At 43.5% G+C, this 12,983-nt stretch overlaps 1 protein-coding gene and 1 long non-coding RNA gene across 2 annotated transcripts in view; one reads left to right on the top strand and one right to left on the bottom strand.

Annotated features, from left to right (window-relative positions):
* lnx2a (ligand of numb-protein X 2a) overlaps nucleotides 1–12,977 on the top strand; it is a 13,574-nt gene extending 597 nt beyond the window's left edge. Inside the window, exons 2-11 of the mRNA XM_017301981.1 lie at nucleotides 2,585–3,141; nucleotides 8,038–8,273; nucleotides 8,357–8,494; nucleotides 8,571–8,770; nucleotides 9,468–9,890; nucleotides 10,868–11,041; nucleotides 11,199–11,376; nucleotides 11,467–11,692; nucleotides 11,892–12,050; nucleotides 12,698–12,977. Coding sequence (XP_017157470.1) covers nucleotides 2,738–3,141; nucleotides 8,038–8,273; nucleotides 8,357–8,494; nucleotides 8,571–8,770; nucleotides 9,468–9,890; nucleotides 10,868–11,041; nucleotides 11,199–11,376; nucleotides 11,467–11,692; nucleotides 11,892–12,050; nucleotides 12,698–12,833 — 2,274 coding nt within the window. The 5' untranslated portion in view covers nucleotides 2,585–2,737 and the 3' untranslated portion in view covers nucleotides 12,834–12,977. The remainder of the gene's footprint in view (nucleotides 1–2,584; nucleotides 3,142–8,037; nucleotides 8,274–8,356; nucleotides 8,495–8,570; nucleotides 8,771–9,467; nucleotides 9,891–10,867; nucleotides 11,042–11,198; nucleotides 11,377–11,466; nucleotides 11,693–11,891; nucleotides 12,051–12,697) is intronic.
* Nucleotides 4,351–8,107, bottom strand: LOC108165716 (uncharacterized). Its single transcript, XR_001776055.1, has 2 exons — nucleotides 8,021–8,107; nucleotides 4,351–7,709 (listed from the first exon to the last, which is right to left on the bottom strand). It is a non-coding gene; the product is annotated as an uncharacterized LOC108165716 (long non-coding RNA).
* Nucleotides 12,978–12,983: the final 6 nt, after the last annotated feature.

Below are 12,983 nucleotides of genomic sequence, written 5' to 3'. Positions count from 1 at the left end.
GGGGGGGGGGGGGATGCAATTTCCAATTAAACCAGAGACAGTTTTTGTTATCATCAGCGCTTGTCTGTCTCGTAGTTGTGTGGAGAAAAAAGCAGGCAGTTGCCACAGACCTTGCAGAACAGCAGCAGGCCTCCTTCTTTTCATCCCCCCCCCCAGGATGAGGGGTTTTATCAAAATGTAGGCTAAACCGAAAGGACTCGAGTTTTGAGATCTGTGGCCTTAAACATCATGCCATGTTTGAATAAGTAACTCCTTTATGTATCACTGTGGTATTTGATTATGCCTTGTAAAAAAACAAAAAAAAAAAAAAAAACAACACAGCACAGGTTTAGTCCTGTCATTTATTAATAGGTTATATAAAGGATTGCTGTAATGATTTACAATCTTCAAGTTTACTTCTAGGTTGCAACAGAGTCCTGCTCTGTTTAAAATGGATCTCGGTGTTTTCATAATTAGGACATCTGAAGTCTTTACTTATTGACAAGGTTAGTTTCTCAGGGACTGCTGCCTAAAAAAAAGGCTCCTGTGCTTGACATGTGCTTGTTTGCTTTTTTTGCTTGCATGCCTGCGTGTTTTGTGGTGATGTCACAGCTTTGTTATAGAAACAGAGAAGCCTTGTGTCTTCATGATTAATTCATGTCCAGCTACGGGATGGGGACAGAAGCGTTCCAGTCACACATAAAGGAAGGAGACGTACATGTAGGTAACTGCTGGGTACGGGTGTAGATTTAAAAGACGGGGGGGGGGCAAAATGTAGCTAAAAAACAAAAGGCAAATCAAACGGGGAGGGGGGTGTCTGATCACCATGTGACGAGCTTTCGTGGCTGTAGTGGGGAGGAGTAGAGAGCATCCTGCTGGGAGAAGTGCATCTGCTGTGTGCCTCAGTCCCCTGCATCCTTCGCTGGCTTCACTCTGAATGTCAAGCCCCAGTGAGCAGAACAGGATCCAGGTCGTCATGGAGACAGGAACAGAGGCAGGTAGTCACTGTGGCTTGGCCGGGCCAGCTGAGGGGAGAAGCACGCCCTCTGTCGTCAGCTGATGGCATCAAGCCCACACAGGAAGGGGAGTGTGTGGTGATGATGAGGTTTAGATACGGTGGATCACAAGTACACCCCTCCTGTCAAATTGTTTTTGTAAGGTAAATAAACTTGACTATCAAAATAATGTAAAAAAGTGATACACATTCTGAATAATGAAATCCTAATCAAATTTATTAGTGGAAATACCACACCATGGCAAAGAAAAATTTGTAACTTATTTCTCACTTGGGCCCTGAAAAGGATTTCTATTGCTTTTATGCATGTAGTTAATGGGTTGAGAAGGAATTTACTGGTTAGTACTGAGGATTAGAAGACTATAGCCTATGTGCTTTGGAATGAGGGGTATACGAATAGCAGAACCAACACTGAGGAGGCATCTGCAGGTTTTGGATCCAAAATTACCAGAATTTGAAACTCTTCATAATTTCATCAACCAACTACCACCATGCCTTGTGTTCCAATGGTGATCTTTAGTGTTATTTATATACCAAAAATGCCTTTGGGTTGTGTGGTTTTGTTTATTCGGACAATGACACCGTCTCTCACAAAACATTTGAAGACTGTAGCTGCCTGGTGTCACTGGAAGAAAAGAGTAATCTGCAATGCTATTCCTTAATCAGGATGTGTGGAAAACAGTAGAGATAGTTACAAAAAGTCCTACAACATGGCTTTATTTCAGGTTAATTCGACTCACAATAAATGCTGAAATTAAATCAAAAGTTGCTTAAACAAATTAATCAGTCTACATTAATGCAACCAGGTTGGTGTGCCTTTATTTATCTTTTTGGACTTTTCCACCTAACTTATATTTTTAGTTTAATTGTTCAACAACAAATATGTAACATTGAAGGTAGAAAAAGTTTCGAAATTATTTATGGTGTATTTTATTATTTTTTTTTTACATTTGAACAGGGTTGTGTAAACTATTTAGAGGCAGTGGAGAGCTGCTGTAGATCTGAGTAGACTCTCCCCTTTGGCTTCAGGGAGCCCCAATGCTCAGCTTAGTGCTTTATTTCAGGATCTTGCTTGAGGCAAGTCCTTAGTGCCTCCACTGAACATTGAGTGTGTATAAATCCAGCCTGTCACTTTCCTTTGTTCTCCCCTCTCAGCATTTGCAGCCTCCGTCCCTCCCTCCTGTTTGCCGGTTGCTTTGTGTCTGTTTACACATCCCCGTTGATCTCTTTCACCGTTCTTCAAATCTCTTTCTCTGCCTCCGCTGCTCCCTGCCTCCTGCTGACTTTGCCTCTGCTTTTGTCAATCCCACTTTCTCTGATCTGAGTCCTCTCTCTGCCTCAATCCCATATAATTCCCTCTCTGTGGAATTGGAAGATTGGAGCAGGCGAGAGCAAAAGAGAGATTATACCGTCAGATTAGCGGACAGGAGCCGCAATACATAATCTCGGCAGGCTCTCACGCACGCACGCACTTAGCGCAGACACGTGCACAAGGCATTTGCCACACGCATAATTTCGCAAGCGCATAATGAGATGCTCGTTTTCCTGAAACAGCTGTTGAGCATTTCTGCTGTGCCCTTTGACCTGCAGGGCTATGTGCCATCAGCCGCTGGAGGGCTTCTGTCCTCTCTGCAACCTATTCAACATCTGAGGCCTATGGGATAGGAGTGTGTGCCCCTTCCCGTCCCTGCAGCCCAACTGGAGTCATTTGTGCCAAAGCTGAGCTGCGCCGAAGGAGAAGCGATGGGCAGCCCCGGCTGCGACGTAGACGCAGTCAAGCCCTCGGAGCCGCCCCTGGAGGCCGCGTGTCCAGAGTGCGGCCAGATCCACCGCAGCTGGGAGAACCACCTTTACAATTACCGCCTGGAGGTGGACGACGACCTTGTGTGCCACATCTGCCTGCAGCCGCTGGTGCAGCCGCTCGACACACCGTGCGGACACACCTTCTGCGCCCGCTGCCTGCGCAGCTTCCTCCAGGATAGGGATTTCTGCCCTCTGGACCGGACAAGGCTGCAGCTGCAGGCATGCCGCAGATCCAGCATCCTGGTGCACAAGCTGCTAGACAAGCTGTCCGTGACCTGCCCTTTGAGTCCCGTCTGCTCCCTCAGCATGCCTCGATGTGACCTGGAGGCGCACCTCAAGCACAGGTAATAAAGCTGATGTAATTAACTTATAAATCAAGTGACGGATTGATGCAAGCTGTGTACACATAGGTCAGACATTATGTATGCCTGTCAATTGGTATTTCATAAACAATTTGGAGATAAGGAGACTTCTGTTTTATGGCAGTCTGTAAGATATCTACAAAATACTTTACTGGTTTGGCAGTTAAGTGCTTGCTAAGCGCCGACAGCAGAGATACCATAATTATATTTTCTTTTGAGTAAAAATTTGCCAAAGCTATCAACAGAAGTATTTTTTTATCCTCTGGGATCATGGTGACCCTGCCCTGAATTTAGTACCTCACACAGGTTAAACAAAGCCCTCTATGCAATAAGTCTGTACAATAATTTACCCTCATTAGGTCAGTCAAATGGTGGTATACATCAAGAAGTAGTCCTTGGTCCCAAAAATATTCACTATCTATCTGCATGCATTTCTTTTGGATAACCTCTTCACTGCAATGATAATAATTTCCTTTTCTATGCAGATGATATCCATCCATCCATCCATCCATCCATCCATCCATCCATCCATCCATCCATCCATCCATCCATCCATCCATTTTCTTCCACTTATCCGGGGTCGTGCCTAAAAAAAAAAAGACTCCATGTCCCAGACGCCTCAGTGATCATGCAGCCTCTTTTTCTGATAAGTTGGTCAACCTGGGATTTTTTTCTAAACTGACCATGATTAGTCATGATCAGATTCTTGCACATGGAGATTATTGTGTGCGGGGCTCCCCACAAGGACCCCAGCAGCGGAAAGGCGCACACATCTCCAAACTCCGCATTGGATGGTTGCTTGGAGACTGGAGGAAGCTGTGAATTCATCTGGTTGCAGATCAAGCTGCTGATAAGCAGCTGAACATACTGACAGTATTTGCTTCTCTGCAGCAAAGCTAAAACTGGTTCAGAAACCTCCCACATATACTTAGGAAAAAGATGGAGATTGTGAGGAATTTTTCTAGTGCAGATCTGACACGTTTAGTGGTGGTGGTGCAGTAGACGGCTTAGAAAGCAGTATGGAAGATTAGATTAGGTTATTATACCGGCACTCGACTCGACATACCGAAAAACCTCATCCTTTCTTGTGAAAGCTCATTGTTGTTGTCGAAATAAAACTCGTCTACCAATAAAAAAATAAAATGATTTTAATGTTGCAAACTGCCTGCCTGAACTATTCAGTCTTCATTGTCTTTTTTTTTACCAGTATCTAAGAATCAGATAGATTTACCCACGTTACCTTTAACTTCTACACACTTTGGCTGTCAGCCCATTTGGACCAGGTGCTGTCAGACCCAGAAGGGATTATTGAGCTGCGGGTCATGTGATGGAGGATTAGTGGTTCCCTACCGCAGTCATAGGTTGGCTGGCCAGCAGGTTCATGTTCTCATTTCACAACTATGCTGGGCAACTTCAACACCAGAGATCTTTTCAACCACTTCTTCTGTGAAACGGCCAAGGGCAACCCAGGCCTGTGGTGAGTTGCACACGGTAGTGACGTGATGACAGTTCTGGGGATGTAACAGAATCTGTTTCTTCCTGGTGTCGGCTTGAGTTTACTCTCTTTTTTTTTTTTTGTACTTGGTTTGACTGTTTTAATTGATTATTCCATTTTTCTATAGGACACAGGTTGGTATGTGTTTGCCAGTTTCCTTAATCCATCTAGTTTGCTGTAGGATATTCAGGTGTGAAAATAGGTAATGTAAGTTATGCAAATATGTAAATATCCTGTTAAAATATAACGATTTTGTATTTAAGGATAGGAGTAGACTTAATCAATGGTGTATGCATGAGTGTTTGACACCGGATTACCACTGGCTATCCACTGCCAGCCTAACGCCACACTGAAGTTGAGGATGTGTTCCTTAAGAAGCTTAGCGTGCCGTCTATACCAGTATGATAGAAGCGGCTGTGAGACAGGTGCTTTAATAGGAGAGATGTTGATTTTTCTTTTAACTAAGACTGTGCCCTGTTGTGCCATCTCCTGCATTCAGAAACTAGCATGGCCTGCATTTCTCAGGTGTGACTTTGAAACAGTCTTCAAATCTTAAGTGTTCTGATTTTTAATGTTCTAGTTTGGTGATTGAATTGGTCATTTCAACAGCTGAACTTTCTTTCCCTGAAACCAAATGAGGGTTTCCTTGGGATCATTGTCACGCACAAAGTTACGCCCTCGTTTCATCTTTAGATTCTAGTTAAGAATATCTCGGTAAATATGCAAATACGTCATCCCTTCAGTTACACGGTCCTCGTCACATCATGAGGTTCACACCTTCAAGACTCACTTTTAGTGTGGCTTTTGTTTTGGTGATGTCCAGTGACATCAAAATATTTTAACTTTGGTCACGTTTGACCAGACCATACTCCCCCTGCTTGTCCAATACTCTCCAGCAAGCGTTAAGAAAACTTCAATTATTTTTTTTCATTAGTGGAGCATTGTGCTGTGAGTGTGTAATGTGGAATTTGAGTGCATTACTTCTTGTTTCCCTTACTTTTTGACTCTTTAGACAGAGGAGCAACTAGTTGTTTTATGGTGAAATTATGTTAGTTCCACTTCTGGATTATGGCTTCAACTGTGGTCAATGGAATATTGAGAAGTTCAGAAAAGATTATCGCTTCGGTATGTTTCGCAACAATAAGGTTGCAGACTATCAATTACTACCAAACTAGCCATTCTGCCCTGATTGCTTTCCAAATATTGATAGAACTAATTTTCCTGTTTGTTTTTTTTTTCCTGTGGTTTTTAAAGACCATTTTGACTAGGTATTCAATAACTATTCGCTGTATGACTCTCGTTTAACACCTTCACCCTAATCATGGACCCGGTGAGAATTTTATGACATTTATCCAAAAAGTCGACGTGTTCAATACTTATTTTCCCTTTTGCATGTTGAGATGTCAAGAAGGGATGATGTAAGACAGATCAAATGAGTTTAACAAGCTGACATTTTTAAGTAAAGATTACTCTCTGGCCCCACGTGGGTTCCACACACGCTTACCCTGCTGCAGTAAGAAGCTAATCGGAGCCAAGGGTCTGCAGTCCACATGTGACATTGAGAGTCAATGTTGTTTATGTTGCGGATTAGAACACAGGACAACAGGGCAAAAGATCTGCCAAAATGCAACGTTTTATTTGTGGGCTTGTTCGTTATTGGTACCAAAGAAGTGTCTTCTGTAAGGTTTTCTTTATTATTATCTGACCAGTGCATCTTTTGATTGAAAACAGAGCCTTTAGTGCTTTTTCCTACTATCCTTGCACAAAGTTCCTTTGAATGTTTCTCAGCAGACCTTTGTTATGTTGCATTACCCACCTCCTGTATACCGCTTGAAGTAAAGACTGCAGGGTCAAACAAGGATGTGAACGGTCTAATCCTTTGAGTCCATTTGTTGGTGTGTATTTTTAAAGAAGGGTCTCTCCTTACATTAGCAGCTTTGATCTTTTCATATTCAACCTTTTCAAGCACATAAAGCAGTTGTCTGCATATATGGGGACGGATGCAATTCAACAGCTTTTATTTTTATTATCGAATCCAAATGAATTGCATATCTCACCTCTTTCTGGTTCTTTATTGTCATCAAGAAGTTTCTACCAGCTAGCCACAAACTTTGACATCTCACTTACAATTATTCCGACTTTGTGCATCATAAGCAGTGAGTCAGGTTTTTGCAAACAGCGTGCAAATGCATCACACTTGAAATATTGCTGTACCAAATATCGCATCCAGAGAGTCCTTTGCTGTTGCACGTGATAATATTATGACAACTGTGATTCGATGCGAGAGCTCCAACCCAGAACCATTTTTAAATGTACCCATGTATGTCACAGGGTTTATTTAGCATCCCTATTTAAAATGAATCACAATTGAATGTGATTGAACTTTATTAAGACAAACATTTACAGTTTTTCTAAAGTAAAAAAAAAAAGGCACAATCCATTAGTGATAACTATAGAGTGATTATAATCCAGCTTCACAGTGTAAATGCTGCGAGTCGTCTACAAATTTATGGCTAGAATACTAAGTTTGACCACAGATGTCACTTCTCTTCAGGATAACACAACATGGAAGATTGTTTTGAAATATCTTTAAACTTTGTTTGAGTTACGCCATTTTTCTTACTTTTGTTGTGACTCTACACGCCACTGTTGCCAGAATTATCAAAAATAGTTTCATCTTGCTCCCATCTTGCAATTGAAGTTACAAGAGTGGAGTCTGAGGTAAAGCTTAGAAGAATGGACATGCATTATGAACTGTATTGTCTAGAAAACACTGACTTATAAAGAACAAGTCAGTGTAATGGAGATTTTACATAAAATTTTCCAAGGACAAAATATACAATGCTTTGAAAATGCTGTAAACTTTGCCCTTTTCACACCTGACCAAAACCATTACAAAGAAAACATGAATCGACCAAAACATGAACAGATGAAGGATCTCGCCAAACAATTGAAGCAAACCATTTGGCATTTCCAAGAAGACAAGAAAACAACCCACCCCATGAAGCTGATATTTGCAGAGAGAAAGCATCCATAACTCCAAATTGTGCAGAATCTATTTCAGGAAAGAAGCAGAAAAAAAAAATGTGTTGGTTAGAATGGGTCATAGTAATGCTTGTCTTCACTCTGAAATAGGTCCAGCTTTTCAGCATAGAAACTGATGCAGAATTCAACATCAATTTGTTGGGAAAGGATTTCTCAGTCTATGCTTTACTTTAATTTAGGTCCATGCAGTTTTACTTAAAATGGCGTCAAATTACAACAAGTCCCAAAGAACCTACCAAGTAAAATAAGTCCAACTCATAACCAATTATATAGTTGTCAAAAAATCTGTTGCAAATAGAGGAATCTGATGGCGTAACAGACCTGTTTCTCGGTGAAAGGTGTCCTGGGACTCGGTGTCAGCAGACAACTGTGGACGGGCCACGGTGTGAGAGCGGCGATGAGCGAGCCATGGTGACCACGCCTCCCACGTCGCCTCACTCCCCGCAGACAGACCTGAGAGACCGCTCGCCTTCGCCGCACTCAGGCCCCACTACCGCCTGCAGCAATGGATCTACGTGGACCGACGACGCCGGCCTCGACAACCCTGCGTTTGAAGAAAGCAATGAAGAAGACAGTGAGCTGATCCTCCAGGCTCCCTCTGAGTGAAGGCGGATGACATGCTAAGACTTAACTCTTTGTGTTCCTGCCCGTTTCCAGGTGTGGTGGGGTTGGAGTGTGTGGTCCCCAGGGTGAAGCGGCCCCTCAGTAACCCCTGCATCCATCTCCTCCGCTCCGTCAGCTCCACCTCCTCCGGCTGGGACTGCCCCGAGTCTCCACCTCTGTCTGCAGAGGAAGGTAGGTCATCCTTCATTTCTCTGCGCACGCTTGTCTCTGGTGAAAGCGACCTAAAGCTGTTTGGTTTGTCTTTTAGGGTGTGTGAAGTTGCCCTCCCTTCCCGAAGGAGAGATAACCACCATAGAGGTCCACAGAGCCAACCCGTACGTTGAGCTGGGAATCAGCATCGTCGGCGGAAACGAGACGCCTCTCATCAACATAGTGATTCAGGAGGTGTACCGAGACGGGGTCATTGCACGAGACGGGAGACTGCTGGCTGGAGATCAGATACTGCAGGTGAGGGATCAGCTTCTGCTCATCATTTATAAAACATTCACTTTTTCTATTAAAAAAAATAAAAGGAGGCATGTCTCACTTAAACTCAGAAATAAGTTAACTTCAGATAGTGGCAGTGATTTTAAAGAGGCAATATCATGAAGTTTGTAGGCACATAATTCAATTTTATTGCACAATAAAGTAACTGTGTTACCTTCAGTTGTCAATGAAATTGCGCTTCTGTCTCTTTAAGAAGCTTTTGCTCTGACACTCCGCCTTCAGCTCGTCGTCACAACAGTCCTCCTCCATGATGCCGTTTACAACGTTTCTAGGAGTGCTGCACTAAGATGTAGTTCGTATGATAAGCTCAGCAGAGGCGCAATCCAATCAGGTGTTTGCTGATTGCTGCTGCTGCTAGTCTGGAGGAGCTGACAGCTCCACAAAGCTCCAAAGAGGAGATGTGTATAAATAATCAGCACTTTGTGAGAGCAGGCATTTGGGCACACTGGATGGCTGCCAGGGGAGATTAAAGTACTTTTCAAATATGCATGAAAGAATAAAGGCAACAAATACATGTCAAAAAAAGTTTAAAAACTTAAAGGATGTATTCATTGTTTAGGAGCAGAGATAAAAGATAGCATATTAATCATTAATTTCTATTGAGAATAAAAACGTGTTTATATTAACGCACATCTGCTCTGATGAATTTGTTTCCAAGGTGAACAACGTGGACATCAGTAACGTCCCACACAGTTTTGCCCGCTCCACCCTGGCGCGGCCCTGCACCACCCTGCAGCTGACCGTGCTGAGGGAGCGCCGCTGTGCCTCCAGGGCTCCTCCCTCCTCCTCCTCCTCGTCCTCCACCACCCCGGCTGTGCCCCACGCCCCCTGCTCCACGCCCGAGGGCGCCCCCTCCAGCCCCGCCACCCTGAGAATCACGCTTCACAAGCGTGACTCCACAGAGCAGCTCGGCATAAAGCTGGTCCGTCGAACGGACGAGTCAGGGGTGTTTGTGTTGGACCTCTTGGAAGGAGGCTTGGCCGCGAAGGACGGCAGACTGCGCAGCAACGACAGAGTGCTGGCTGTCAACGATCAGGACCTTTGCCACGGCACGCCTGAACAGGCGGCTCAGATCATACAGGTGTGGATGCAGGTTGTTGTGATGGTTAGATTATTTAGGTATATTCAGAGGAGGAGTAGATTCACAGTACTGTGCAAAAGTCTTGCGATTCCTTGAACAGGTTAGAATAGGTCTATGGGCTATGCAAAACATGCTCATTACATTTTGCTCACAAAATCATTCTTAGACAATGAGATTTCAGTCTGTTCAGTTCTGCTGATTTTGAGCTCCTTTCAGAATCAGCTGTTTTAGGGCCTCTTGTCTTTTTAAATCCAAATAGCTGCTGCTGGCCACGCCCACAACTCAATGTTTACACTCTCACGTGAAAATGGCTGCAAACAGATGCACAATTATGCAATCGTACATCTTTGAAAAGCAGAAGAAGAGCCTTCTGCACAACGAACAAGAATGTAGGAAGTGATTCCTGGGTGCTAAGTCAATAACAAAACACTTGTTTTCCAGGAGCCATTGTACAGCGCATACAGTGGTAAAACCAGCTGACCAAATGTACTTTTGTTGTTAGGTGATGGGCTTCTCTGGGGTTGCTAGGTAACAGCACAGTGTGACTCAACAATTGGGAGGTTTTTGAAATGGCTCATTTTCCAAATATATACATACAAAAAAAACAAAAAAACGTTTTGCTAAAAGGAGCTGGATGGTTTTGTAAGAGCTTGGGCTATTTTAGAAGCAACTGAGACCCAAAAGGAAGTATAAAAATATGCAAAAATTAAGTTTTGCAAAATAAATCATAGGTAAAATAAATACAAAAAAAAATCAAAAATAAATAATTTCTACATATATTTAAATAAAACAGAATTTCTATTAAAATATTGTAAAGCAACTGGTAGTATTTTTCTACAAACTCACATTAGATACAATTTGTCACCATTTATTCTGTAAGTTTCGATTTAATCAAGATACTTATGTAGAAAATTTTTTGTTTCAAACAAAGTTCTGATGTATGAGAGGATTGAAACACCATCTCTGTGCTTCTGCAGGCAAGCGGAGAGAGAGTCCACCTCCTGATCGGCCGACCTAACAAACCAACCCCACCCCCGCCGCCAAAATCAAGCTCAACCAGAGACCTGTACTGCCTTGATCACTTCCTGCCAAATCACAGCTCTACTCCAAGCCCTGTGCCCGTACACCTGTCCCGCACCAGCACTCACAGAGTAAGGTTTTGTGTGTGTGTGTGTGTGTGTGTGTGTGCGCACGCGAGTTTTCCCATCTGCACACTGCATAACTGTATTTTTAGCTTGGAGTCTTCAGAGAAGGATGCGTCTTGGGATGAACTAGAAACGTTTGACTGTGGTTTCTGACGTCTCCCAGGATCTGTCCCAGTGTGTGACATGTAAGGAGAAACACATCACCGTGAAGAAGGAACCCCTGGAGTCCCTTGGCATGACCGTGGCAGGAGGCCGGGGCAGCAAGAGCGGGGAGCTGCCGATCTTCGTGACAAGCGTTCAGCCACACGGCTGCTTGTCCCGGGACGGACGAATCAAAAGAGGTGCACCCTCGTTTTCAGCGGCCAGGAGTCAGGTACACCTGAGCGTTACCCGAAAAACTCTTTTCTTGTTTTTTGCTTCCTTCCCATCAGGTGATGTCCTGCTAAGCATCAACGGTCAGGACCTGACATACCTGAGCCACAGCGAGGCTGTCGGGACGTTGAAGGCCAGCGCCGCTTCGCCCTCAGTGCAGCTGAGAGTGCTGGAGGTCACCATGGTGGAGGAGCACGACCATGACGAGTTGTTGCCTCACGGCCACGACAGCGACTTTGATGCAAACTGGTCTCCCTCGTGGGTCATGTGGCTGGGCCTGCCCAGGTGAGAAAGACCAGCTCAAGCTCTGCCTGTCGATGTTTATCACATAAAATGCCAATAGAATACATTCAGGTTTGTTGTTGTAACAAATGTGGGAAAAGTACCAGGGTCCTTTCAACTCTCAACTTTAAAGTAATGCAGCATTTTAAAAGTGTGAGTAGATGACTTTATTCTACATACTTGCGCTTTTCTGTTCTTGCAGCTACCTGCACAGTAGCCATGAGATTGTGTTGCGGAGGAGCCATCCCGGAAGCTGGGGCTTCAGCATCGTTGGGGGCTACGAGGAAAGCCACGGCAACCAGGCATTTTTCATCAAGACCATCGTCCTCGGCACGCCTGCATACTACGATGGCCGCCTTAAGTGAGCAATCAGCGATTATTACGCAACTGTTACATAGTTTCCCAGAAATTGTAAGTTAGTTTCAGGAACTTCCAAATTACTTTACAAAATATATTGCATACTTATTGTGTAGTTTCTGGAAATTAGAGCCCATTTTCCTGAAACTCTCATGGATTTTACCGGTTACTTTCTTTGATACTTACATGGTTATTTAAAAATATATATATTTTGTATTTTCCGCAAATTTAACTAGTAAGATCCATAAAAGTTTCAGAAAAGTTGAATATTTCTGTTATTTTGAGACTATTTTCAATTAATGTATTGATAATGGAATAATACTGCATGTTTGCCATCTCAAAGACCTTAATCACAACTAAAATAAATAAAATAAAATAAAAATATATACACATATATATATACACATATATATATATATAACAGAAACCATAAATAAACAAAATTATCCCTACAAAAATGGATCAGAATGGAAATTATTCAACTAATTGCAATTTATCTTAAGATCGATTGCTTATCGCGACAGGCTTAGCTGAACGAAGACGCGCGTTTAGTTTGCCACATTATGGTGAAGAAGGTAAATAACTTTGCTCTGTTCGAAAACTAATTTTTGCCGCAGTGTAAAGTCCACTTCTCAAACTGTGTTGCTCTAGGTGTGGAGACATGATAGTTGCAGTAAACGGCCTGTCCACAGCAGGAATGAGCCACTCAGCTCTGGTGCCGATGTTAAAGGAGCAGCGCAGCCGGGTGGCGCTGACCGTGGTCTCCTGGCCCGGCAGCCTGGTGTAACCAGGACAAAAGTCAGCGGGCTTCACCCAGAATGTTCTAAATCGGGAACAACCTCGGCCAAAGTGAACTACTGTACATCGCTCCATACCGGGCTTAAATCCAGGACCAAACACATCCAGGACTGTTGTAGACCCAGCAGGACCAAGCGGG

This window comes from Poecilia reticulata, linkage group LG20, assembly GCF_000633615.1.
Source record: "Poecilia reticulata strain Guanapo linkage group LG20, Guppy_female_1.0+MT, whole genome shotgun sequence".
In the NCBI taxonomy this organism is placed as follows: domain Eukaryota; kingdom Metazoa; phylum Chordata; class Actinopteri; order Cyprinodontiformes; family Poeciliidae; genus Poecilia; species Poecilia reticulata.
This window is presented reverse-complemented; position numbering and strand designations above follow the sequence as displayed.